Raw genomic sequence first — 26241 nt, 5'->3', positions numbered from 1 at the left:
AAGATCCAATTCATGAAGCAGCAGATCAATAAACCTTTAAAGGAAGTTATCAGCCACGCATTTCATCCCCAAAACAACCCAACTGTTTTTAGTTTTCAATAGTCTGCAACACACATACTGACCCTGGTGTGTGGGGGTTAATGACAGCCCTGTCACACTTTGATGCTGTTGTGTTGTAGTTGTGGTTCGGTTCGTTTCCCATTGGCAGGCTTTTCCCCTGGGATTTTTTTTTTTTTTTTTTTTAACAAAATGGTAAGCCACCCAGAATATGGCGCGTTGTGGCTTGTGAACAATTTATATCGTGGATGACAGCAACAGCAAGTCGCGCTCATGCAGGATATGGCAATTGCTGTGTAGAATCAACACTTAACTCTCTTTGCCTGTTTATTTTCCCTTTTTAATTTTAGATTTCTTAAAGGTTACAAACGTATTTCTGACATTAGCAGAAGTGGTCTTGGTTCAAGCAATGACGCCCACCTCAGCTCAGAAACACTGTGGGAAACCCTGCATTCAATTTACAGCTATTACTCAGTCAATAAAAGTTAGCCTCACAAAACCACATTAAATCTGACAATAAGGATCAAACAAGCTCGGTGGCTGAAACCCAGATCAACTAAGTAGATGATTATGTGTAATGATATCTGGATAATGATGTGACTCACTCCTAAAGCTCCTGAGCAGGTGGGGTCACTTCGCTGAAAATGAAGTTTGATTCCTTTATTTAAAGTCCTGGTAGTCACGTGACAGTCTGGTAGAATATCTGTTGAGTCTGAAATGTGGAAGTGTTTGTGAAGAAGCACTGCTGTAGCGCATCTGTTTAAAAGGATACCTGTCCTGAGTTCACAGAGTCACACCAGAGCACAAAAACAAAGCAAATTCTCTGAGCTGGATCTGCAGGGCTAACCGTAAACGCCGACATGTACAGTGAGATGCGGCTCTGGTATGGCTGCTGTGTGCAGGTGGTTTTGGGTTAACGCCCATCGTGCTGCAAGCGTGGCAGTAGTCAGAGAGTCGAAGCGGAATCTATATGCCTCTCTGATCGGGGTAGTTCTGAAAGAGGAGAGTCTGGAGGGGGTGTAGGTGGATTAGATGGTGGCTGCATGTCACAGTTGAGCCCCCTGCCCTGTGGGGGGCTCCCCCTGTGTGACAGCTGCTTCTTTATGCTCCTCCTCTTTGGCTTTCGCGGCCGTCTCCTCTTCTCTTCGCTTGGTAGAGACTGGGCCCGCTCACTCAGGGTGTCTGAGGACTCATCAATATACGCCAGGTTCTCCCCAAAGAAATCCAGCAGCTGGCAGCTGACTAAAGAGGCTGCGTTGAGGGGAGGGGAAGGAAGGAGGATTGAGGGGCGAGGAGGAGGAAAAGGTGGAGCACAAGGGGAGGTGCTTTGGCTAAAGTCAGGAGCGGGTGTATGATTGTGGCTATGGGTTGTAAAAGATCCACATTTCTCTGCTAGAATCAGTTTGTTCATCTCTTTTGCTGCTTCCATGTCCATGGAGCTCACCCTCCCCCTCTCCATGGTGCTCATGGCGCAGCAGGGCTGGAACCGGTGCAGCTGCATAAGGGACGAGGAGAGAGAGGAGCCCTCTGATCTGGAGTCATACTCAGACTCAGTTCCAGAGAATGATCCTCCCTGCTGGCCTGCACCTCCTGAGTCCAGCTCGGAGGTGGAGTGGTCCACTGGGAGGGAGAATGAGCGGGCCAGCAGGTGAGGAAACGACTTGCCCTCCGCCTGCAGACTGGCATCAGGGTTGACCCTCGATCCGGGCCCAGCACCACTGGTCCGGGGCCTGGGTTTAGCCACCTCCCCTCTTTCGAGAGATGAATATGCCTCCAGCCGGCTCATGGAGCTGGAGAGGCCGGCCCAGTGGTTTGGCAGGTGTCCGTTCTCAGAACTCCCTCGAACCCAGTATCCCAGAGTGTACTGGGCACCCCGACGGATACGACGGCGCTCGCTGCGTTTCCAGCGCCGGCGCTGCAGGAGGAAAGGGTCATTGAACTCCAGAGGATTTGGGATGCGGAAGTCCATGGACATGTTCTGGATGTTCTGGGTCCAGTCTGTGGCGTGAGCCCTTAACTCCTCCATCTGAGGGAGACATTAGCAGGACAATAGAAAATGTTCGAAAACAGTACAAGTAAGTTTACATTCCTGCACCAGGTCGTTCTCACCTCAGCGCGGGTCCTTTTGGACAGCACCCTCAGCCAGTTGCCTATCATGGTGAGGATGGAGGCAAAGTAGGCGAGACCAAACACGATCCACAACCACACCAGAGGCTTGAAGAAAAAGCCGCCTTCACGTCCTCCACCTGGACGAGGAAAGTGTTTTTGAATTTGATGTGATGTTCCACTGATATTCCACAGAGACAGTCAGCTTTTTTGCTCCCCCAGTGAAAAAATGCCAAAAACCTGTTTTAAAGAGATCCTAGGCTGCAGTTTCTCGTTCGGGCTGAGGTTGTAGATGTTGTGGATGTGGTTATGGCAAAGTTTCAGAGCAGTACTCATCACAGCTACACCAGGGCTCCGACATTTTCTTATTGAGATCTACTGCTCAACAAACTGATTAAACAACTCTTGGTTACCGCACAAATTGTTTAAGCCGCAGCAAGAATTTGAAAAACATAAATTAATATGTTGGTAATAAATTAGAAATGGATCTACATCAGGTAAGAATCAGACTGAGATGAACCTTAAAACGCAACTATGAGCATACAGATTCAGCTGACACTTACAAAAGGCCTGGTCATGCCTCTGGTAGGCCTCTGAAACAATAATCATTCTAGGTTCTTGGGCCACATCACAAACAACAACAATTCATACAAATACTCAGCTCCAGTTCATTCTGCTCTTTTCACGAAACACTGTAGAGCATAAAATTGTTTCTGACTGGCAGAGTTAGAGAAAACGTGTTGCAGAATTTAGATTTTCACATTTCCTTCCTTCGTTATTGTCTTGAGACTCTTCAGCGTCATCTTTGTATTCCTTATGGGGGATTTTCACACCCAGGTTGGAAGCCACACACCAGAAAGGTTGTGTTTCAGTACCTGGTACATAGTCTCCAAAGCCAACAGTGGTGAGAGTGATGACCACAAAGTAGAGAGACTCCAAAAATGACCAGTCCTCCACCTTCTGAAACACCACTGTTGGCACGGCGAGGAAGATGAGACAACCAATCAGGATGGAAAGAACTGCTGAGATCACACGCACAGTGGTCGGCCTGACCTTACGTTTCTACAGGGGAGAAATAAAAACGGCAAGTACAGCGACAGTATGAATATTACTGCACACATCGGTGAAAGTCACACATCACAAAACAGAATAAAGTGGGTTAAATTAAATAAAAGTTTGGTTTGACCATACATCATCTTATCCGTTTCATGTCCACACATGGACAGAGTTGGTGAGATTAACTAGCATATCAGTTTTTTTTTTTTTTATTCCATCATTTATATTCAGTTAAAAGGTCAGTCTCTAGTTTCTTTAAACAAGTTTTTTCAACAAAATGATCTGAGCTAAAAATGGCCTCACAGGCTTTTCCACTGCTTTGCTTCTGAACAGATCCAGTTTTCTGAAGAGTTGAAAGGTAGTAAATGAGAAAATTAAGTTGATCCTGAATCTACTTTTGAATCTGTAATCTTGTTTGTCAAGTTTCTGGCACGCTTCAGTACCACACATCATACACAAAGATGCTTAGGTGTGATTCAGACAGATGTTTTGTTCCTGGGCAGGACAGACCATTCTCACCAGGAAGAGGGTCTCAATCTTGGCAACAGCTCTCCGCAGCACTGTGCCCATGTGGTCACCCACTCCAGCTAGCAGTATGCCAAACATGGGGATGCCCACCAGGGCGTAACACACACAAAACAACTGGCCGTACCCTGTCCGAGGAGACAGGTTCCCAAAGCCTGGTAAAAAAAAAAAAACAAGCAAACAAAAAACCAGAAAGACCTTTAAGTATTTTTAAAAGTAAAGCTATCTCTTAATTAGATGGGCTCTTAGTACAGTATCCGCAGGCCAATCGTAAAGTAGCAATGAAAAGAGTCATTCACAAAGTGTTTTACCAGGACGCCACACTCAGCAATAATGGTGCTAAAGAAAGACAAAAAGAAGGGAGCAACACACCTATGGTGGTGATGATGGTACCACAGAAGAAGAAGGCAGACGCCAGGTCCCAGTGACTGGTGAAGTTAGCAGGGAGGCCGCTCACATCCAGGCCTGCGTCCACTGCAGACACCACTCCCTGCAGGGCAACCCAAGTTAGTTCAGTCTGACTAGGACCTGTGTACAGTACAGTATCAGCGTTTATCTGGCTCAGCTTGCATTTATTTCTGTGATGTTTTATTCACCATTAATGTTGGTCAATAAAATTTTACCTTCACGAGCTTGTGGAAGTCTTGCTCTGTGACGCAGGAGTTATTGTCAAGGAAGCTTTGCTTGGTTTTAAGCAAGTCTTCGTATGCCGAGCTCTCCTTGGGGAACTCCAGGGTGCGGAAAACAAGCGCTCCCATCACCAAGTACAGCATGACCCCCGTCAGCAGAGCCAAGAGTGTTGTGTACCGCATCTTCTGCCCGTCATGGACCGCCCAGGCCCTACAGGGTTGGAGGTCAGAGCTCAGAGGCCAGGATCTGAGCAGGCTCTAAGTCAGGATACACTGAAGCACAGCTGGCCATCAACAGGATATTCCTTCAGAGAGGTGCTGTATGAAAATGGAAACATGTGAACAAGCGACGCCAAGTGTTCTTGGAAGGGTGACAGATATTAACAACCTTTATTTATACATCTGTGCGTCAAACTGAACCAAAGTGTTTGAGTGAGATTAAGTAAAGACTGTTACTGAGAGGATTCATAAATTATACCATAAACATTTTAAATTGATTGGAGAGCCACAGCATTAAAGGAAAGCTTCAGACTCCTGCATGAGAACACTGAAAGGCATGTTGGTGGGGACAATCATCAGGGAAAACGCAGGATGGTGAGATGGCAGCGATATCAACAAATTGCTTTAAGTCAGACAGATTGTAGCACAAAATACATCTGCCCTATGTCCACAATCCCTTAAACTGGTAGCAAACACTTTGGTCTGAATTAACTCTACGTCAGCAGTTGGTGCAGAGCCAAAAGTTAAACCAGATCAAATCTGGAGACTTAGTCCTGTCAGTGTTGTGTGAAGATTGGGCCAGTAAAGACTGAAACAGCCAAACTAGCACTTCATTTAAAGGGTTGATTTACAGACCTGAAGCATATTTTACTTTGACTTTTCAAAGCCACATCAACTAACATCTGAAAATTGATTTCATAGATAGTATGAACATCATGTGAAGATGATGGAAAAGTACTTTAAGATATCATGTGTATGAATATATCTTTTTTGTTTGTTGTTTGTGACTCTGACATAAATGATGAGTGGATTGAGTGTATTTAAGTTAATAACCCAACTTGGGTCTATTCAGACGAAGATGTGCTCTCTCCATATAAGTCATATAAAAAGTGAACAGTGTAGTGTGATCACTGTAAAAGCAACTTTGACTGCTTTCTGTTTTGTGACAGCTATTGTGATAGATCATGACTATTTTATAAGTAAGCAAAAGCAAAAGATGGTACCTTAAGTCACCGGTGTCAGGAGCTCATCCCATGTTAAAGCTCCACAAATCAGGTGACGAGGAATCATCTGACTCTGTCCTCCATCCTCTCCGCCTCAGATTCTTTGCTTTCTCTGTGGTTCACCTTTGCCTACAGGACAGTTCAGGGCTGTTGGACTGTCGGTCTGTTCCTCTTTCCTACAAGCCTTTTTAAGAGTTCTAAGGATTCTAAAGAAAAACAACCCAAAAAAAAAAAAAAACCCATTAGATTAAAAACATGCAGGCAAAAGCGTCCAAGTATTAGTCAGAATAACTCTTAGTTGCAGGCACAGTTCCCTGTTTCAGTTTCAGCAGGATTATGAGTGGCATTAAATGAATGTTCACATTGTTTGAGTTTGTCATAATAACCAAGGAGGGGCTAACGCACACCAGGCTGCCCTTACAGTGGTCTCACAGCCGATTAGTTTGTCAGGAGTCCAAACATACATTTTGACATTCATCAAAAACATATTTATCGCTTATTTTCATTTGACTTTTAATGTTTTCTTTGCACTGTGTTTACTCTTGAGATAGACTGACACACACAGTCCGACTCCTGGATCAGTAAGCCCTGGTGTCGCCACATGGACCTTGACAATGTTCTGAGATTTCCCAGAGTCTGGCCGACTGTTAGCATTCTGAGCTAATGGACTGCTGGCTTTGGTTTGTGTGGACAGTGTCACTCTGCTCTGGCTTCAGCACTGACAGACATTATTAGTTATCACTATCTAAACCTCTGCTGGCATATTTTGATATTTTGCTAAGATATTGAGTGATGGGCTTAGAAAGAGCAGAACCGTGGCTGACGGGCTGTGATCTAATCTTAAATTAAACAGTGGGGCAGGTGGGGCAATAAATCATGGGGGGAGCTGTTTGAAAAGCACAAAGCTGGGAGATGTTCTTGGGCTATTCTTAGGTTTTACATTTAAGGCAGGTGCATATGACAAATCTGACCAGACTGAAATGAATGAAGGAAATTAGAAAAGCAACGGCAGCTGTAAACACTCCACTCCTATCAGTGCAGTTAATGATGTTTGATGCTAATCTGTAAAGAGAAATAAAACAAAAACTTTGGTTTATAATTATCAACAATAGTAATCAATTTGACCTGGACAAATGTGACCAGATTTATTATTTATTTTTTTCTTGTTTCAAGACAATTTTTTTTTATTGGAAATACACAGCTATTCAATAAATAACTTTTAACTAATAAAGTTGAAAACAAAGTTAAGGTCAGGTGGGGAAAAAAAGCATCTCAAGATAAGAAATGGTTGATGATAGCATTATTTTGATACATTTACACAAAGAGCTGTGGAACAATGAGAAAGGCAACAGAAAAGTAATAGAAAGGACACCTTGGCAAAGGTGGCAAGAGTCTATAGGCTCACACTTTCAGATTTCGGTTTTGCTGCTTGCTGCAGCAGTTTACAAAAAAAAAAAAAAGGCTTGTTTATGAACATGAAAGTTTGCCAGAGCAGCAAAGATGCTTGTCCCAACCTTTTATCTGTGCTGACAATCTGAGGAGCCTCCAGAGATGAATATGACAGTCTTTGAATTAGCATGTAGCATTTACAGTGTCGTGAGAAAATAAAGCTCCTTCAGATGTGATAACCCCCCAAAGTATTTGGTTCTTTTACACGGCGTCTTGACACTGACGTCAGCAGGAGATCACATGTTACAAGTCTGATTACTTGGTTTCACACTGGGAAAAACTGACCCAAAGCAATAATGATAGGACTGTCTTAGGCAACAGAAGTAGCATAGAGAAAGATATACCGGCTGACGTTTCGTTCTAAGGCGACAAAGAAGAAAGATTTTTGTTTTCAAACTGTTAAATTACTTTTTAAATATAGATTAAAGCTAAGACAATTTCTAAAATGTGAATTTGGATTACTGTGTGTTTCTGCAGTTTCAGGGATGAAAGCATTTATATGGGCAGGAATGTTGTAGCATGAGTTTGATCTTTTTTTTTTTTTTTTTTTTTTTTTAATCTTTGTGACAGTCTGCTTCCAAACTTGGCAACCCTTAATTAAAAAGAAAAAAGTCATTTTTGAGACCAAGCCTGAGAACCACAAATGCAAACTGAATCTAAAACCAAGCAGAGTGCAGAATAAAATAAAAGTGCCTAAAAATTTAGTAAGAAGTAAAAGAAATGTAAAAAAAAATTGCTGCGCAAAAGATCACAGAGAAACTAACTGTCCATGTCTTACCTTCAAGGTGGGCAAATGTTGCCATCAAAACTCGCCTCATGCAATATGTGCCCTATGTCACCACTCAACACCCAGCGAGGAGTGCGTGTTGTGAAAGTGCATGTGTGTTTTCTCCTTGGAAGGTATTTCCCCATTCTCGTGATCCTACATCACTGACAGAACAGAGCAGATTGGAGGAGGAAGAGGAGGAGGAGGAGGAGGAGGAGAAGGCGCAAGTGCCTGCGAACACCATTACAGCACCGCGTGCGTCACTGCAGAGGAAGAGTAGAGGACCTGGAGTTTCCTGAGCTGGATGTGGGGGGGAGCTTAGCCCTTAAGAACATTCGCCTGTCCAGTTTCTGTCTTTTGGGAAGTAAAACACATGTTTTGTCAAACTCAAAAGTTTTGATTTAGACAATTTTTCTTGCACTTAAAGAATACCTAACTCCTCCACTCAGCACTTTAATACTTTGGTCCAAGCCTGCTCTTTGAGAGCGTTCAGCACCTTCTAAACAATGAGCTTATGACCAAGAGGCAAAGGGACAGGATTTTGGTAATTGCGGAAATGCTTATGTGATTTAACCAAGATATCTCAGTTACATACTTATGAGGCTCTTGTCAATGGACCATGACACTCATTTAGGCTCAATTGTACACCAATTAAAAAAAACAAACAAACAAAAAAAAAAAAAACTCACAAAACTGACACTGAACCAAACAGATCTATCAAGAAGACATGAAACATAAAAAACAGAGCTACACTCAAAGATAAATTGATCCAAGGAGAGAGAACAGTTAAATTAAAAGCAAACCTTTTATTGTAGCTGCAAACACAACACAGATACATTCATAACAAAGTGGCCAAAACAAGGCAACAAAATATGCAGCTTCCCTGCCCAGAGTCCATCCATCCCATATCACTGCCAAAAAATTATAGATCCCAGAGATATGAAGGCAGCTGCAGGGGTGAGTGGGGTGGGGAGGGGTGTGTGTCCACATGACAGATGCGTGGCCGTGGCATCATCATGGTAATGACTGTCCATTCTCTCCACTCACTCCACTAATCTATACATGTTTCAAATACATCTTCATGTATTCCTTCAAACACAACGTACTTGCTAATATGTATATTCAAAGAAAATATTGTTTTTGTTTTTTTCACATATGAAAACTGGCTTCAAAGAACCCTGACTGAAAACGATTCAAACATAGTTTAAGATGGACTAACACAAAACTTAACTCTTATTTCTTAAGCTGATTTTAGGATTCAGTAGTTGAGTTCGACAAATTAAGTGGGCATCCTCCAGTGTTCGTCTAATTAATTTGAAATGTACACTTTTTGAAACCATCTCGACACCAGAACCCAAATATTTCACGTGCAACACATGCAGATCAGTTTGACCGTCCCACTGTTTGGTGTGACCAGGACTGACCAGCCTATGGGCATGTGAGTGCAATAGAACTAGATCGATATGAACCTATCCTTTCACTTATCAGTCAGACCTACTTCATTATTATCCTCTGGCACAAGGCATGATGCAAACTGTACAACAAGTCCAAGCTCATCTACAAAATCTACAGAGAACAAATACGTGGCCGACTGCTGTCTATGTCACAGTAACAAATGTGCAAGACACAAAATCTACCAAAAATGTCAACCAGTCAAATAAATGATATCTGATTAAATATAAGAAACGAGCTGAATTCATCCCATATTCTGCTAATAAAATAAAGTAAGTTGATGTTTGGTATCTTCATCACAGAACGAATGACTAATGAGCAATTGTTAGTCTAAGACAGAAAGCAAAGCAGCAGGAGTAGAAGGAGAGGGAGCGCAGTGTCCATCACCATACATGGAGCGGAAACCAATGGAAGTTATACTGAGTCATAGACTTGCACTCTCTCTCTCTTTCTCTCCCACACAAAGTAACATCAAAGGACACACGTGTTCATATTCACAGCTACCATCTCACACCGTCTGTCTCCATGGTTTCACATCATTTTTGTAAACTGTCATCCTGTACTAACACACATTCAAGTGTCCATAAATAAGCCACAAAGAGGAAAAAAAAAAGCTAAAGGGAAAAAAAAAAAAAAGAAAGAAAGAAAGGAAAAAAAAAAGAAAAAGCATCACATTTTCAAATCAGGTCAGTTTTGGCTTCACCGATTTGGAAAACAACTCAAACTCATTTAGACAATTGCTTACTTAGAAAAATGTCAAGTAGGCACTGTTTCATTCAAAGAAGGCCGAGGCTAGACCCCAAAGGTAATTCTGACTGACTAAAAACTAAACAATCCCTTTGGAAACGTGGTTGTTAACTTCAAGAAGCATCAACAAACATCACTAAATCAGTACCTCTGCACCTAAATATACAGGTATCGTGATTGACAGCAGAGTTTCCACACAGCAATTAGAGGATAAACTACTGACTATTAAGATATTTTCACTCCACAGTGGAGGTGTTAATTCTGCCAGTGCAGGGCCTATTACCAGCACAGGAGTGTGTAGCAGTCCATGAGTGACTAAAGCAGTTTTTAAAGCGTCCTGTGTTGGTTCATCTGAACTGCTTCAAGCTGTTGGTATCTGGAGTGTCCCTGTACCTGAAGTGCTGCTATCATCCATCACTGGGGATCGGTTCAGTCCACTTCAGTTTCAGACCTGTAGACAACCTGCATGGAAATGTAATATTACCTTTTAGTCAAATAAAAAAAATTGGAAATATTCTTAATTCCGCATATTGTCAACAAATCCTAAAAAAAGACACTACAGTTGATAAACAGATCCTTCAAACAAGTCTTAATGATAATAATGTTTCATTTACATAGGTCTTCTTATGACTGGGAAGGTAGTGCACAACAAAGACAACAGCACAGAGCTGCTGTCTGTTTTTTTAAGTGCTCATGTGTTCACAACAACAAAAATACAGAAAGATTTGCCCTGACAGTCAGGGCACTCATATTTAACAGAATTATATAATAATGCTTCACAGAATTTCAAAAACGTTTTTAAGATTCCCTGTGAGCAGACAGATCTACAGCCTTATTGTCATATATAACCTTGATGTTATAACTGATGAAACTAACACAACAGGCTAGACAACCCATCTGCTTCCAGTTCACTCTCTGATATGTATGATAACACCCATTTTTAAAAATTATTTGTATCAAATTTTTGGTCTAAATAATGTAATTGGTGTTGGATGTGATACTGTCATCTTTTAGTATAAAAAAGAATTCAAAATATATTTTAAATAAAGCCACTTATCATTACTCAATTAATCGGACATGAAATATATCAATTATCTCAATCAATCAATTTTCTCAACAGTTCAGGTATGAGCTCTTGAGTTTACCTCTAGCTGCCCTTTAATCAGTCTCCTCTTCTTGTGTCAGGTCTTTCTGAGGAACAGGTAGGACAGCTGTCCCTAACAAACCTCTTCTCACAATGTAAGGACACGAGGGACCATCTGGGATGTCAGCAAAACCTGCAGGATGGAAAGAACGAGAATATGAGGATTAGGAGACAGCAAATGAATGAGTGAGTGTTTGACTCAATAAATATTCTGATGTTTTAGGACAATTGCAGATAATACATTCACCTTTCATGACAACTTCTGGCAGTCCATAAGGTTCATACTCGGTGTCATCAAATGCAGCTGACAGCTGTGTCCTGTTGCGGCGGATTCTTTCAGCCAGACGGGCTGGGTCAGCTGGAATTGGGAAGGAACCTGAAAACAACATTTTGTCTCTTGCCTCTGTCTCCTTAGGAAGTGGGTCAGGAGACACAGAAGGCGGATTCACCAAATCTTCTTCATCCACTTCCTTCTCCTGTGTGGAAGCACAGAGGAGTTCAGATGCTGCTGCAGCACTGCCAGGATGAAAAGTCACCTCGGTTTGAATGCCGACACTTTTCATTTTGGTCCTGACAGCTTTGTCTGAAGAGTCATTGATTATGTTCATTTCTTTAGTTGCTCTGGAAGTGTTTTCTTTGGGCTCAAGGTTCCCTGTGTGACTCTCCGTTGCTTTGCTCTTATTTGGCGCTGACACTTTCTGGAGATCTTTGGTAAGGTGCTGTTGACCCATTTTTGCCGATGATATTTGGATGAGTTCGCTGTCTCCCTTGTCTTTGTCTTGTGTTGTATGTGACTGTTGCACATTGATCTCCTGGTTTTCTTTTTCAGAGTCCTGCATTAAGAACCAAACAGGATATAAAAGTTTATTAATCCACCATGTGGACAAAAATGTTGGTACATAATTGTGGCATTTTCCCCGGTACTTTACCTACACAAATAAGTGATCTGAAATCTGAAAACAAAACACATTTTATTTTACAGGTCTTTAAGTTCCTAATAATGTCTTTGAGCCATTCTGGTAAAGAATTATAATCTAATGTGGTATTTAACCTAGTGGAAATAAAAACAGATCTATATAAATGAATGTAAATGCATATTCAGTCATTATTCATGTATTATGATAAACATCGACTGAATTGCATGTTTCACTGCAGACACTCCAGCCGGCTTGCTGTGTGCTAATGAAAGTATACCCATAAGATTTCAGTGACAAATTGAATCCTCACACCTTTTAATTGGGCTGCTTTATCAAGACCATACTAAAATATTCAGAGAAATTCAGGCACAGAGCAAGAAAGCAGAAAGTCACCTTGTCAATCTCAGCAGTGTCCTGACTGTGTTCTTGAAGTGATGCAGTCTTTTTGGAGGGATGGAAACTGTGCTGCAGGCTTGAGGCAAAAAAAAAAAAAAAAGATTATTTCAAGCAAACACACAGGAAGACCACAGAAGCCCTTATAAAGACATATATCAAACAGTACAAACATAAATAATCATCTTAAACACATGCATGTGCCACTGAAACTGCCTCTGCAGCCTTGGTAAGAGTGTGTTACCTGGAGAACGACATCCGGCCCTGCAGTTTGTTGGAGGAGCAGGAGAGGATGAACTCATCCTGTCTAATGACCATTACATTTCCAGGGCTCTCCTGAATACCCTGTGTGGGCACCTGAGCCTGAGCAGTCAAAGTCTGGGCCTGGCTCTGGGGCCCTGTCAGGATGTTGGTCATCTCATTAGTTTGGTGCTGGTTTGACTGGCAATGTGTGACGGCACAGCTCTGATCCTGGTTATCTTGGTTGGGAGGCAATTGGTCAAATGTCAAAGTTGGTTGGGAGGCCAGTCTCCAGAGTACAAGCTCCTCAGCCTGCCGTTTGGTAATTTCAGAGAGAGCTTGTACCTTCATCTGCAGTGCCACCACCTGGACACAGTTGAAAAGACAGGGTGGACTGAATGGAAAAAATCTAATGGACTTTCCTAATACAGCTCAATTTTCATTCTCTTACTGCTTTGAAATGTTTGGCAGAAAAAAAATTTAACTGTTTGCCCTAATAGCTGAATAGAGAGTGCATATCTATTCAGTTAAAGCATTCTCGCCAAGATTACAAATATCTACATTGTAAATTTCCTGGCCGACCAACTTATGTTTTAACTAATTTAGTAAGATATGCCACATATCACATGTCACGCTTTTATATAAAGACTGAGTACACTGTACACTACCTGTTCTTCCGGGTGATTGAACTGGAGCTGAGACACTCCCTCTGGCTCCTCTTCAACCCTCATTGTCTCTTTATGTTCCTTTTCTACATCATCCCTCCTCCTCTCAGTCTGCAGTAGTGACTCCTGGCCTTCAGTGATGATGTCATTCTGCTCACTAGGTGGCTTCTGCTCAGTCAAGCCGGACAGAAGAGAATTCCCTGTGTTTTGGCTTTGCTTGAATAAGTCTTCTTGGTTTTCTCTTACAGGCTGTAATTCCAGGCTGCCAGAGTTTGAGGCGGTTAAGTCCTTCATTTTTTTTTTCAGGAGCTGATTCTCTTGCTGCAAAGTAAGCAGTTGTGCAACTAGGTCTGCTGTTCCTCCATACTGACCACACCCAGTCTCCTCCATCACACAAGCAGAATCATGGTTACTCTCAGTATTGTTTGAGTCTGCAGAGTCTGGACACTCCTCCACTGACAGTAGTGCTTCATTATCATCTTCGCTGTTAACGGATGTTGGTGTTTCAACATCATATGTCACAGTCATTTGTTGATCTCTCTGATTGGTAGAATTTTGATCAGCCATTGATGTAGTGTGAGGAGTGACAGTACGGTCTGTTTCATCATTCATTTGGAGCTCTATGATTTCCACTGACTTCAAATCGCTCTTGTTCTCCTCTTTTCTGGTTTTGAGTGTATCAAGCTCTTGCTTGCATTGCTGCAGTTCCTCTCCCTGGCGGACAAGTTCACTCTCCTTCTCCTGTAGCTCGGCTAAAAGTCCTAAGATGTGCTGACTCTGCTTCTCAAAGGCCATTGTCAGCTGCTGGGTCTGACGTGTCACCTGAGAAGAAAAAAATTAGAAAATTCAAGGCAATAAACCAATACACCCTGCATTTCAAGAAGACATTTTCAGCATTGGCATGTATCTATTCAAATGGTTACATCCTTCTTTCACTAAGTCAAAACCAAAGGCTTACTAGTCAGATTGTGAACTACTGTTCTCCAGAGAAAGCAGAATGTAAAGCTCTTTCCCATGTTAGAAAAACCACTATCAGAAATACTAGTCCATCAGCTGCTGGCTTTGCAGAAAGAATTAAAATTTGGCCTAGTCCCATGGTTTCTGTCTTCTTTTCCGTACTGCTTTCCACCTTTGGGCTCATCTTACATGTTCGTTTACTTTCATGTGTGTTGTGTTCCTTTAAGTCTTTGCCTTATTGTTCTATATTTTTATTGACTAACTGATTTAACTGATTGTTTTCAGTCTATGTTTTAGTTGTCTATGCTTTTACTATGCAATATTCTTTTCTTTTCTTTTTGTATAAAAAGTTTTACAAAGGTGGGACAAGCTAAGTATATTAATGTATGTCCAGTATTATTTACCTGGTTCTGCAGGGCCTCTAGTTTAAGCTGGTACTGCTTGGCACATTCTGCCTCTTTTGCATTTTCCTTCAGCAGGTCCTTCACTTGTTTTTCCCAATCTGTGGGGGGACACTCACTTTTCTGGAGGTCAGAAAGTGTCTTTCCTTGGTCTGAAAAGGAAAATCCTCCAAGATAGTTTTGTCTGGTGTTCATGGTGGCACCCCCTTGATCTGTTTTCCCTTCACCTGCCAGACATGAACCTTCAGGATCTGTCAGCATTTGGTTGTCTTGGATGAAATCCTCTGTTGTCTCAGATATAAGCATGTTGATACTGTTGCTCGACTGGCAGAAGAGGAGGTGCTGCTCTGGAGAGGGAAGGAATTTGGTGTCACACTGAACAATGTCAGAGTTGAAATCATCATCATGGAGAGTCAAGTACGTCAAAGGGCTGTTGACAACTGAGGATTTCTCCTCTTCCAGTGAGTCTTTTCTGTTGCTCTTTAGTTCTTGCAATTCAGCTTGAAGTTCTGCCAATTTTATGTTCAGCTCCTTCTCTATGTCTGTGTTTATTCTTTTGTCCCTCTCCTCTTCTTCTCTCTTTCTCTCTTCTCGTTCTAGAGCTAATTGAGCTTTCACCTCTGATAGCTGCTTCTTCAGCTGGATGGTGAGCTCTATCATTTCACTCTCTCTGTCTTCTAGCTCTTTATTTTTCTCCTTCTCCTCCTGTCTTTCCTTCTGTTCTGTTATTTCCCTTCTGCTCCTCATCTCATTCTCCAAAGCAGCCATGGCCTTCTTCAACCTTTCTGTCTCAGCCCTCTCACTCTCCAGCTGTGCCCTCCATTCCTTGTCTTGCTCCTCTTTCTCCACAGACTGGCTGGCATGTTTGCGGCTGAGCTGTTTGAGGCGTGTCCTGGCCTCTGCCTCGGCCCGTCGTTGGGCTTCCAGGTCTTCCAGTCGTTTCTGGAGTTCTTCGCGTACATCGTTTATTTCTGATCGTAGCATAGTATTCTCCCTCTGGAGATCTCCAGTGACCTTGGCCTGCTCTGGGTTTGAACTGTAAGGACTGGCATCCCTAGACCTGTTGGTTGGAATATCAGCCGTGGACTGAGAGGAACTAGAGAGCACATAATCAAATGTGGACTCCATTGCCTCATTTTTACTCCTGTTGTCTTCTTTGATTCTTTTCCTTCTGTGTCCTCCCCTTTGTGAACTCTCAGAGTCTGTGGTGTGGACAGTGATGTGTTCAGAATCGATGCCTTCTCCTGGCTCTCTAGCAGCAAGGTAAGATGTTGTAATGTCTGCCCTCTTACCATCCACAGCTTCTTCATCTTCTTTTTTGGGCTCAGCTCTGATGGAAGTGGGGCGCCTCTTAATTTGAGGTGATGGTCGAGAATGAAGAGGGTAAGAAGGCTGAGGTGAGAAACTCTGTCCAATAGGGCAAAACTGCACAGGTTGTGCGGGCACAGCCTTTTGCTCTGGATTCCAAAGGAAAGAAATATATATGGTAGAATTTGGATGAGTTTTGATAGACTACACATAGATTTAAAAATAATAGCCTGGATTAAACTTTGATGTCTTTTTTGATTAAGTGGGGCATTACTGGATTTGATTTGAGAAACCTGTGGTATATTATTGATCAGCAGGTGGCAGCAATGAAACAAACACATTTTGCATTCAAAGAGAATTAATGTTGCATGTATTGCTGAGCATACATGTGAGGGTTAGGGTCCTTAGTCATTAAGAGTTACCTAATATATGATGAATGTCTATCAGTTTCTTCTTAAAGTAGGGTAAATATGAGGAATCCACTGTAGCAGTGGTGTAACAACATTTATTTGCCCTGCTGTTGTGTCCTCAAATGGGTTGTCTTGATGTCTTGTTCAACAACATATTAGATAAGTATAATCATTGCATCCTCTCAGATATTTGTTTTCTGGTGCTGAAAGGTTGCCCACCTACCCTGCAATTCTTTCAGGAGATGCAGCACATCTGCTTTCTCCTCTGCCAGTCTCTTCACTTCCTCCTCTAGACATTGCTCTCTCTTCCTGCTCTGCTCCAAACTCAGAGCCACACCTTGTAACTCAAGCACAGCCTCCTAATGTGGAGTAAAAACACAAATGAGGTGATTTAGGCACAGTCAAATTCTCCATCACAAGCAGTGAATACAAGTTTGCACAGATGGTTCAGTGGAGAACTACATAAAGCATAGTGTCACAATGTCAACAAACCACAAACAAATAAGCAACATGTAGAGGCAGCATTAGTGCTGATGTGGAAAGTTGCCATTTTATCAGCTGCAACCAACAAACAACTTCCTGCAAGGGGTGGCTATATTGAGTCACACCCAACAATCAAAGTTCAGGCAACATCCACTAACATCAGCCAACGCAGCTCTCAAATGTTAAGTCATTATTAAATCATGATAATATAGCCGCATGAACTATGCACTAATTTATTTATAATTCACTTATGATGGAAATCTTAGACATATGGTACATTGAGATGTTTTAACAATTTACATGGTCCCCGACATATCCACTGTTAGCTAATAAAAAATTGATGAAATAGAAACATCACCAGTATTCATGTGTGTATTACCGCCAGTTTGGTTTGTGTCTGTGCCTCCTTCTCCTGGCTCTCCTGGAGCTGCTTCTCTGTCCACTTAAGTTTCTCTTGAAACGTATCCAACTCTTTGTCAAGTGCTTGTTTCTGTAGAGACAACTGATAGAGGGCATTTTGACTCAGCAATTGCTAAAAAACAGGCCAAATTAAATCAAAGACGATGGTAAGGGGATGTAAGAAAAAAGTTCAGGTTATGGGGTAAAGAAAACAACAAACAAACAAGCAAAGGTTTTGGAATCAGCAAAGGGAACAGGAAGCAGAGAGCAATCAGTGGTCAATAGTGAGCTTAAACTACGTCTAATGTAGTGTCCACCTCTCCAGAAAAACTAATGAGGAATTAATGGGCTGATCGGCTTCCCACCAGTGTTCATGCAACTGTGCACACGAGCAGTGTGCAGGTAGGATTATCGTAAAGTTATGTACAGCCTTACGGACACAATTTTAGTGCTGACACCCCATTTACAAATCCAACAAATTAGTTTTTAGTGTCATTTCAGATGAAGGAATTATCAACATAAACAAGAGTGGATGAAACAGCAAAGAGGATGACTAAAGTAGCTCATTAATATAAAACTATTAGAAGGTTTTTGTGATGGTCATAAATGTCAAAACCTCAGCCACTAGTATAGTTTGCTCTAGAGTATTTATTTTACACAATCCTACAACAATGAATTTAGAAATCAAAATTTAATGCCACAAATAATGCCAGTTAAATAGGAGGAGGAGAGATCAGGAGATCATTTTGGAATTACAGGTTTTTCATGTTTTTGGGACATTTTATGTATTTATCATTTCTTCGAGGTGTCTACATAATGGCCTGCGATTGACAGTGCTTTAAATTGGTCCGTTTGCTGCCTTTTAATACATAAGAAACAGAACCTGCAAGGTTACTGAGTTTCTTTGGGTTAGCTACATTCATGTGCAAATTTAGAAGAGTAAAACAACATTCCAGAGAAGGCATGTAAATGGGTCATTTAAGTCACTGAGAACTGAGCTATCAGCAGCTGTATCTGATACGATTCAACAAAAACTACCTGTTGTAGAGTTTACTCTGTCTGCTTATCTGTGTGGTTTACAAAGGCTTTACAGTAAGTTTTAAAGGGTACTATGGGTAGAATGAAAGGTCACTGTGAGGAATTTTGGCATCAAAAAAGTAGAAATGACTCATATTTTTGTTTTGTACATGTTAAGAGGTTCCCCTCTAGTGCTAAGATTAAATCTGTATCAATCCTGTTGGCAAAAATAAAAAGATGATTCCTTCCTGTAAAAGAAATTCAACACCACTACATTTTTCAACCACAAACACGATCCTTCTTCGCTTCATTCATGCCACTTGAATCAAACACACCCCTTCAAATACTTTATCCCCCTTCACCCTCAGTCCCACAGCCATGCCTTTACACTTCTCTCTGTGAGAAGTGTCAAGTAAAGAGATTGTTTCATGCTTCCTTAACCAAAGCATTCTGCACCGTCAGACACACGTCACACTGTTATTACCTTCGCTGTTCAACCTGTCCACTTGATTGAAACCGACAGGAGGGGAGGACGAAGCAGAGAGGAGAGCGGGAGGGAAGAAAAAAAAAAAAGAAAGAAACACAGAGAGCAAGAGAGTGAAAGTGAGAATGAAAGAAAACCTCAAGGGCAAGAAGCAAGCGTGGGAGAAGAAGTGAGATAAGTTTATTGACCTTTTGTACACATTATACAAGCCCCAGGAGAGAGACAGAGGGAGAGAGGAGGGAGATAGTGTAGCAAGAGAGAAAGTAGGAAATATAAACAGGAAATAGATGGAAAAACAGAGCAATCCTTTGGACCAAAGTATAAACAATATGTACAGAATATGACCATTTCCATTGTCAATAAAATCTGATTTAGAAACTTTACTTTGGAAAATGTATTCATGTGAAAATTTTAATCGGAATGCTTGTCTTTCCAGTTCATGTGTTCGATTATGTGCAAAGCTTATTACCTTGTCAGTCTGGGCCTGCAGGGCATTATGGAGTGTCCGGCCCTGCTGGAGCTCCTGGTTGAGCTTATTGACTTCCTGTTGGTGCTGTTTTTCCATAAACTGCCTCTCCTTCTGAATCTCTGTCAACTCCTAGAGACAACACACAAAGCACGTGAGCCACCATCTTCAACTATCATGTAGAAATTCAAATTTTTTTCTTGCTTTCTTTTGTTCTATTTTAGTGTTCTCAGATAGCTATTTCTGTCTTACCCTCTGATGTTGTTTCTCCAGCTCTTTTGTGCGTTGTTGGTGTTGCAGACGGCTGCTCTCTGCATTTTGTCTCTGACACTTCAGCTCCTCTTGTAACTGCTTCAGCCTTTGTTCAGTTCCTGATGCCTACCACACAAATACTAACCTTTATTACTGAAAATAGGACAACTTAAGGTGCAATTTTCTTCATAGGCATCATAGGCTTAGTGTCTGCTATGTGATATGCGAGTATAAAAATATTCAATCATTCCAAAATATGCATGTAAATAGTTAAATTTAAGGCCACATATGTTACCTCACTAAACCAGTTTTTTGTTTAGTTTTTTTCCTTTTTCACATTTTGTGTCTTATGATGCTGATTGTGCTTCAGCATTTGTCATTCTAACATCAGGAAAGCATTAACATTTTGAAGGGTTAGTGTGTTGCAAACAAACAGGACAATGGGAGATCTAGCAGCCTCTCCCAGTGTTTCCTAAGCAGTTTGCCAAAAGGTTAGATTAAGCAAATTATCAGGGGGATTGTTCTCCACTAAAAAACAAAACAAGGGCTCAACATTCACTAAGTTCCTGATAGAAATAGATGTAAAAACATTCCCAATGTGTTTGTTATTTTCAAAGAGGTCAAAGAGAAACATTTTGACAATTGGGACCAAGGGTTAGGGTTAAGGTTAGGGTGGTAGTGGCCACCCATATCAGTAAAAAGACAAGTGTATGGTTTTTGTTACCCGTTCATTCTCCTGGGTGATACGTGCATGTGCCAGGTTGAGCTCATCACGAACTCTCTGCAGACTGACTTCCCTGGTGGCAAGCTCCTTCTTGCTTTGCACCATTTCATTCTGAATCGTCTTTAACATCCCAGCTTTCACAGACAGCTCCTCCTCCAGATGAGACACATGATTCCGCATTTCTGATACTGTTACAGATACTGTTATATGAATCAAACACAGAGATACACTGGTTAATAAGCTCATTTGAGTGTAAAGTCCAATCTTCCCCAAACCTGTTTAAATACACCACTAAGACAATTTTGAAAGCCCAAAATAAAAGATGGTAAAGTTTATAGAAATTAACCGAGTGAAAACATTGAATTACTTGGAAAACACATTTTTTACTATTATACCTTTGAATGAGCACTGATATCAGCACAACACCAATTACAGCTGAAGTCTTCCACAAACAAGGTCAATCCATACAACCGTCTCTGTATAATGCACTTGCACAAGGCGTGGGGATGTTGATTTCTAAAGTCAGTGATGAAATCAATTTTGTCTGTTCAATGAGGTGTTCTTTGTTATTTTCCCATCAATTTATTGGATGGGATATAGCATATAGGTCTGACTTAAATCGTGCATTGTAGATTGGGCCATCATCAAAAAACATGGCAGCAAAAACAGAAAAAACACACACCTAAAATAAACATTGAACCATCCCCACCCATCCATGTCCTAGCAGCTAAAAAAAGCATTCATTTCACAATGAACTGTCCCCTTCATCCTCTGAGCAAACACACACACAGAAAATGAAGCCCAGAGAAAGATCAGTGTTACATCACAACTCTGAAGTGCACTAAGAGCCACTCTACATCCCAGGAACAGACAGCCTCTAGCTGAGACAGTGATTTCTACACAGTCTCTTATGTAACAGGTGTTGTTGAAACTACAGTGAGTGCATGAGTTTCAGGATGAGCACATTGCTTAACCTTGTTGAGGTAGTCTCACCTGAGTTGAAAAGCAAAACAGATCTTATCAGCCAATCTACTGAATATCTGCTAGTTCATCAGTCTTGGAGTAAATACATTTGCTTTTACTTCTTTGGCCCCAGACTTTCAACTTTACTATTGACTATTGTAAACAGTAATAGTTTTGTATTTTCTTTCCTATGACATTGATTTTATTCACATAACCATCTAAATTTGACAAAAGTATCTACTGGGTTCAACTGCTAACTGGATCTGGAATTAGTGATTACTCATTTTTAGATTATTTTGTGAAATAATCTTTTGGTATGAAAAGTAAACCAAATAAGTAAATAGAACAATAATTGTTCAACCAACACTCAGATGTGTGTACTGTCATGTATTAAAGTCAGATCAACATCACTGAGTAAAACCAAGAACTTCTCTTCAGTCTATCTTTAGTCCCATTTTAAATTGTAAGTTATCCAGCAAATCTTCCCTACCGGCCTTAAGACACACATTGCCTGTTGAGCTGTATATGTGACTATTTGAAACTGCAATCAGACGATATCCAGTTACACCATGTAACCAAGGTGATTATTTGATGCCCAGACTCACTGTCTGTTTCTGTCCTGTTCTCTTCTTCCTTCCCACAAAGCCCAGACTCTGAGCGGCCTTGATTGATGACATCAGTGCAGGGCGTTTGGGAAGAGGATGGTGAATGTCTCCTGCCTGTTGGCCTAGAGTCATCCCGTTCCCATGGAAACGTAGCCAAGGGAGCAGAGAAGGCCTCTGATTGGTCAGATGGGTGGCGGTGGGGTGTGCTCTTGTGTTGTTGTCGTGGCAACGAAGCAGTGGGTACATCTGAGAAGTGCAGCCGCTGCTGAGGAGGAATGAAGAATTGGAGAAAAAGAAAAAGGAGTGCGTGTGAATAAGATTTACAAACTGCAGGATTCAAGCTGTTTGACAGAAGAATGACTCCTTCCTGTTGTACTCATTGATGAAAGAGAAAATTTCCTGTGAAAATTACACTTCTTTCTAAAAGTGAAAGGAAGAGTGTGGGAGCTGGGGGGAAAGAATAAAGGTGAACTGCAACAAACTCAACGTTCTTATTTTTTTCAAACATGAGAAATCGGCATTAATGTGTATCAATTTTTTCAATAACCATCTTATCATTTAAAAGTTATTATTGTTAACTAATTATTCAGCCGTGGAAACAGCATGCTTGTACTTACTCTGATGTGAAGTGTCCGGCTCTGTCCTTCATCTCGCTGCCCCAACCTCTCCTCCTTTCTGCTCCCTACACAACAAAAACGCAGCATATGAACTGGTTTTACAGCCTAAAAACAATCACCCAATGTGATCACTAACAACAGCGATGAATAACTCAAGTAGTTTACTGACAGTAAAAAACAAAAAAAGTACACCAGCCCCCTGAGAGTGAAGGGAGGGGAAATGATAGGGGATTGGGGGATTTATTTAAAACCGTATGGGAATCATGTAATTCCCTTTAGCCCAACTTAATTTTCCAAATTTGGTACCTTAATGACACTATAACAATAAAGAATACACATAGGAGTCATAAAGTTGCAGGACTATACCATTTTGTTCCCATGGTGAGGTTGAATTCCAGCAGGGAGTAGAAAACGGAGTGGTATCCGCTGACTTGCTGCTGTTCTGCAGCTTCTCCAGCTCAGCCTCCAGCCTGTTGGACAGAGAGAAACAGAGGGATTGAGTTGATCAAGTTGGTAAAGAAAAAAACAATAGTCCAGATAAGTAAAGATTTATCTTTTAGTGTGGTACCATTAAGCTTTGACTCAATTTAATTAATACTGATCAATTTCATTCTGCACACAGACATCTCAATTGAAACTATTTCTTAGATCAGGGATGGATTCATCTCAGTTTTATGCCAGTTTGATACTGATCCATTCTTTCTGGAGAACTTTGATTCTTGTTTTAGGCAGAGAAAGCAGAGAATGGATTCTCCAGCTTTTATGTTTTGTTATTCAGTTCTCTCAGAGGCATCTACTACTACTAACACAAAAAAAAAAAAAAAAAAAGACGCATCTAATACAAATATGACACCTTCTTTAATGTTAATCACGGAGTAGTAATTGTATTCTTGGCAGCATAGTGGTTAGGGCTGTTGTCCGACAATAAAAAGGTTGCAGGTTCAGTTCCCGGGCCTGGGGACTTTCTGTGCGGAGTTTGCATGTTCTCCCCGTGTTTCCTCGAACTATCCAAAGACATGCATGTTTAGGTTAAATGGTGACTTTAAATTGTTTGTAGGTCGGAATGTGAGCGCAAGGGGTTGTTTGTCTCTGTCTGTCTCCATGTGTTGGTGGTGGAGGATGAGTGAATAAGTGTATCCAAATAGGATCGCAAGACAACCAACATCACACAAATCAAAAACAGAAAAAGAGACACACTGTCCCAGATGACAGTACCAACCTTTTGACTTCCTGATTGAGTTTGTTGTTAAGGGTGCGAGAGGCATCAAGTTGACCCTCAATAGAGCATATTTGTGCCTGCTTGGTCTGAAGCTCCTGGGTCAGGCGTGTGCTGCTGATGGCTGCCATCTTGGCCTCCTCACAAACACTCTGGAGCTCCCTCTGCACAGACTGGAGCTCCCCGCGCACCTCCTCATACTAATGAAGGAGAGCAGGGGAAGGAAAAGTGAATGTTTTTGTTAAGATTCCCAGTTTTGTGGTGACTAGCATCATATGAATCAAAGGCCATCAACCAGCTTTGCTGTTTGTACCTTCAGTGTCTGTTTTTCGAGGCTATTTTGGATGTTGTCCAGCTGCACTTGCTTCTGCTTATTCTCTCTTGACAGCCGCTCATGATGAACCTGCAGCTCCTTTACCTTTTGCAAGACCCGTCCAGACAGCCCGACCGTCCAGTCTTCCTCTGCCCAACTCATCTCTCTCTGCCTCACTGAGGGTAGGAAAATAACAACCACTCAAATGCACTTCCTCATGTACAGATCTACAGATTGCCTGCCACACTAGTACGAACAACAAGGGGCTGAGAGTGTGTTTGACAGCTGCGGGAGAAGCTAACTTGTCCAATTGCAAAATTAAACATAGCTGGATTAACAAAACCAACAACACAAACACTCTGATACAAAGAAGTGTCGGCCTGTTGAATAAAGTGCAGGTACGTTGTGACAAAAGATCCAACACATGCCACGTGTCTAAATCATCTGTGCCTCTAGCTGCATCCTGTCTTGAATATTTTACGTTGCCAAGGCTTGGATCCCACAGAGAGTTGGTCGTCATCGCTGAGCAGCTGTGACTCAGTGTTTTCCAGCACACACTGTCTGAAATGTTCCAACAGCAGTTAAAGTTGAAAATAAACTCTTCTTCTCTCAGACTTCTTGAACAACTGTTACATTTGCTCATACCATAAAATTGACACGACAAGCTGAGCAAGGGAAGGGAAGTGAAGAGAAGCTTGCTGTGTTTTTTCTGCCACCCCCTCTGGGTTATGAGAGTCCAAAAAAAAGTGTTGGTCCTTGGAGAAGTTGGAATCCTGATAAAGGAAAGTGTCACAGGTCTCACTTGTCAGGTTTTACCCGACCTAGTGGTCTAAATATATACAGATAAAGTAATAATAACCTGTTTTAGGATGACTACTTCATTTTAAGAAGTGTCAAGATAATAAGAGAGATCGCGGCGTCAGCTTTTATTTCTTTATCCCATTGCCAGTTTGGTCACAGGTTTATGTAATCACTTAGAATTGGGTTTTCTTTAAATTGTTTAAACTTGGATCAAACATCACAGGCAGCCTTCCCCAAGCCTCTCACAATAAGTTTCTGGACTCCCTTTCTGGACCCATTGTGCTTAGATTATATCAATTATCCTTTCAGGAGACTCTACAGCCATGACAAATATTTTCCAATTTCCAAATAATTTCAAGGTAATACACTGAGTTTGTAAACTTCTGAACTTGTAATATCCTTAACTAAAGAGCTTTCTGTGGTTTAAAATTGATGGGAACGTGACTTGGGTCACGCAAAAATTAGGACGTTTGAAAGACAGATGTGACAGATATTTAATGTGGAAGACTGGGAAGTTTTAAGAATTTATCAGTCCTGAAATAGTTTTTAATGATTTTGATGAGTTCATTTCCTCCAATTGCAAATATTTACACAAAACATTTTTATAATAAACAAAATTAAATGATTTATATGCATGTTTAATAAATATCCTTTTTCTGTACTGGCTTGGCCCAAAGTGTCTGAAATAGTGATGAGTTTCATTAGTTGGACACTTGTGTTAGGACATGAAATTAAATTAAATTACTGAAGACTTGTACGTTTGCTGGCTGAAGTTAGTGACTGTGTCTGTATGATGGACATTTCCTCCAAACCAAAGAAACGTAACTCTCCTCAGATGAAATGATGCTGGAGCAGGTTTGATGGATGTAGACAGACAGAGGTTGGACACTGGCCTCAGCTGAACCAGGTTCAAAAACAACAAGTCCACCTTTAAGGTCCATAATGACCGAGGTCGGTGTAGGAGCCCGGTCCGAGTCCTGACACACAGCAGACACACGGTAGACACACAGCAGACACACATCAGACACACAGCAGACACACAGCGGACACACACTTTTCCCGTCGGCCGACGGTGTTTTTGCTCGGCTCTGTCAGCTAATTTAGCCCCGATGCTACATGCTAACCCCGCACTTCGGGCTACTTACCGGGGCTGAGGGACTTACAAAGAGCCGCCGGCCGCCGGGCAGCCTCCCACAGCCGGCGGTGACGGAGCTCTGCGGCCGCGACGCGAAACTACAACGGCGTCCGGCTCTTCTCCAGCACGGTTGTGTGTTTCAGCGGGACCGACGTGACGACCTACGCCGACCGACGGCTCGTTCATGTCTGACATCAGCGGCCGCGCGGCATGTCTCGTGCTGTTGACGAGCCTCGGTGGCACGAGGCGGGGAGCGAGCCTCGGCGGCCGCCCCGCCTGAACCTCGGATGACCCCTAGCGTCAAATCCCGGCGGCGGGACC

General features: G+C 41.8%; 2 protein-coding genes across 5 annotated transcripts; both read right to left on the bottom strand.

Moving 5' to 3' along the window:
* Positions 1 to 210: 210 nt before the first annotated feature.
* kcnk4a (potassium channel, subfamily K, member 4a) lies at positions 211 to 8445 on the bottom strand. 2 transcript variants are annotated; one of them, XM_029513121.1, is made up of 8 exons: positions 7824 to 8445; positions 5597 to 5802; positions 4368 to 4691; positions 4117 to 4234; positions 3730 to 3899; positions 3039 to 3225; positions 2167 to 2303; positions 211 to 2083 (listed from the first exon to the last, which is right to left on the bottom strand). In XM_029513121.1, exons 3-8 carry the CDS (start codon positions 4554 to 4556, stop codon positions 1004 to 1006), a joined length of 1881 nt encoding a protein of 626 aa, XP_029368981.1. In that variant the 5' UTR covers positions 4557 to 4691; positions 5597 to 5802; positions 7824 to 8445; the 3' UTR covers positions 211 to 1003. The 2 variants fall into 2 exon arrangements, with proteins under 2 accessions (XP_029368981.1, XP_029368982.1); XM_029513122.1 differs by having other exon boundaries at positions 3739 to 3899.
* A 1494-nt stretch (positions 8446 to 9939) lies between these two features.
* On the bottom strand, positions 9940 to 26117 carry LOC115050361 (centromere protein F). Of its 3 annotated transcripts, XM_029513199.1 has the most exons (19): positions 25931 to 26117; positions 23985 to 24160; positions 23675 to 23871; positions 22822 to 22925; positions 22456 to 22520; positions 21839 to 22103; positions 20271 to 20470; positions 19547 to 19672; positions 19298 to 19426; positions 17308 to 17430; positions 16669 to 16804; positions 16020 to 16184; positions 14731 to 15929; positions 13373 to 14191; positions 12709 to 13070; positions 12465 to 12543; positions 11402 to 11987; positions 11156 to 11287; positions 9940 to 10472 (listed from the first exon to the last, which is right to left on the bottom strand). In XM_029513199.1, exons 2-18 carry the CDS (start codon positions 24144 to 24146, stop codon positions 11169 to 11171), a joined length of 4836 nt encoding a protein of 1611 aa, XP_029369059.1. In that variant the 5' UTR covers positions 24147 to 24160; positions 25931 to 26117; the 3' UTR covers positions 9940 to 10472; positions 11156 to 11168. The 3 variants fall into 3 exon arrangements, with proteins under 3 accessions (XP_029369059.1, XP_029369057.1, XP_029369058.1); XM_029513197.1 differs by having other exon boundaries at positions 14731 to 16184; XM_029513198.1 differs by having other exon boundaries at positions 14731 to 16184; positions 21839 to 22100.
* Positions 26118 to 26241: the final 124 nt, after the last annotated feature.

Source organism: Echeneis naucrates, chromosome 10 (assembly GCF_900963305.1).
Source record: "Echeneis naucrates chromosome 10, fEcheNa1.1, whole genome shotgun sequence".
Classification (NCBI taxonomy): Eukaryota; Metazoa; Chordata; class Actinopteri; order Carangiformes; family Echeneidae; genus Echeneis; species Echeneis naucrates.
The sequence above is the reverse complement of the archived record's forward strand: the minus strand, read 5'-3'. Positions and strand labels throughout refer to the sequence as shown.

What these genes read in the sequence shown, in the direction of transcription:
- kcnk4a (XM_029513121.1), bottom strand. Translation starts at nt 4,556, where the DNA reads ATGCGGTACACAACACTCTTGGCTCTGCTGACGGGGGTCATGCTGTAC. An exon ending in TACCATCATCACCACCATAG is followed by an intron (nt 3,900 to 4,116) that starts GTGTGTTGCTCC and finishes TTTTTTTACCAG; the next exon opens with GCTTTGGGAACCTGTCTCCT. An exon ending in CCAAAAGGACCCGCGCTGAG is followed by an intron (nt 2,084 to 2,166) that starts GTGAGAACGACC and finishes TGTCTCCCTCAG; the next exon opens with ATGGAGGAGTTAAGGGCTCA.
- LOC115050361 (XM_029513197.1), bottom strand. Translation starts at nt 24,146, where the DNA reads ATGAGTTGGGCAGAGGAAGACTGGACGGTCGGGCTGTCTGGACGGGTC. An exon ending in TCAATCACCCGGAAGAACAG is followed by an intron (nt 13,071 to 13,372) that starts GTAGTGTACAGT and finishes AACTGTGTCCAG; the next exon opens with GTGGTGGCACTGCAGATGAA. An exon ending in ACACTGCTGAGATTGACAAG is followed by an intron (nt 11,988 to 12,464) that starts GTGACTTTCTGC and finishes TTCTTAATGCAG; the next exon opens with GACTCTGAAAAAGAAAACCA.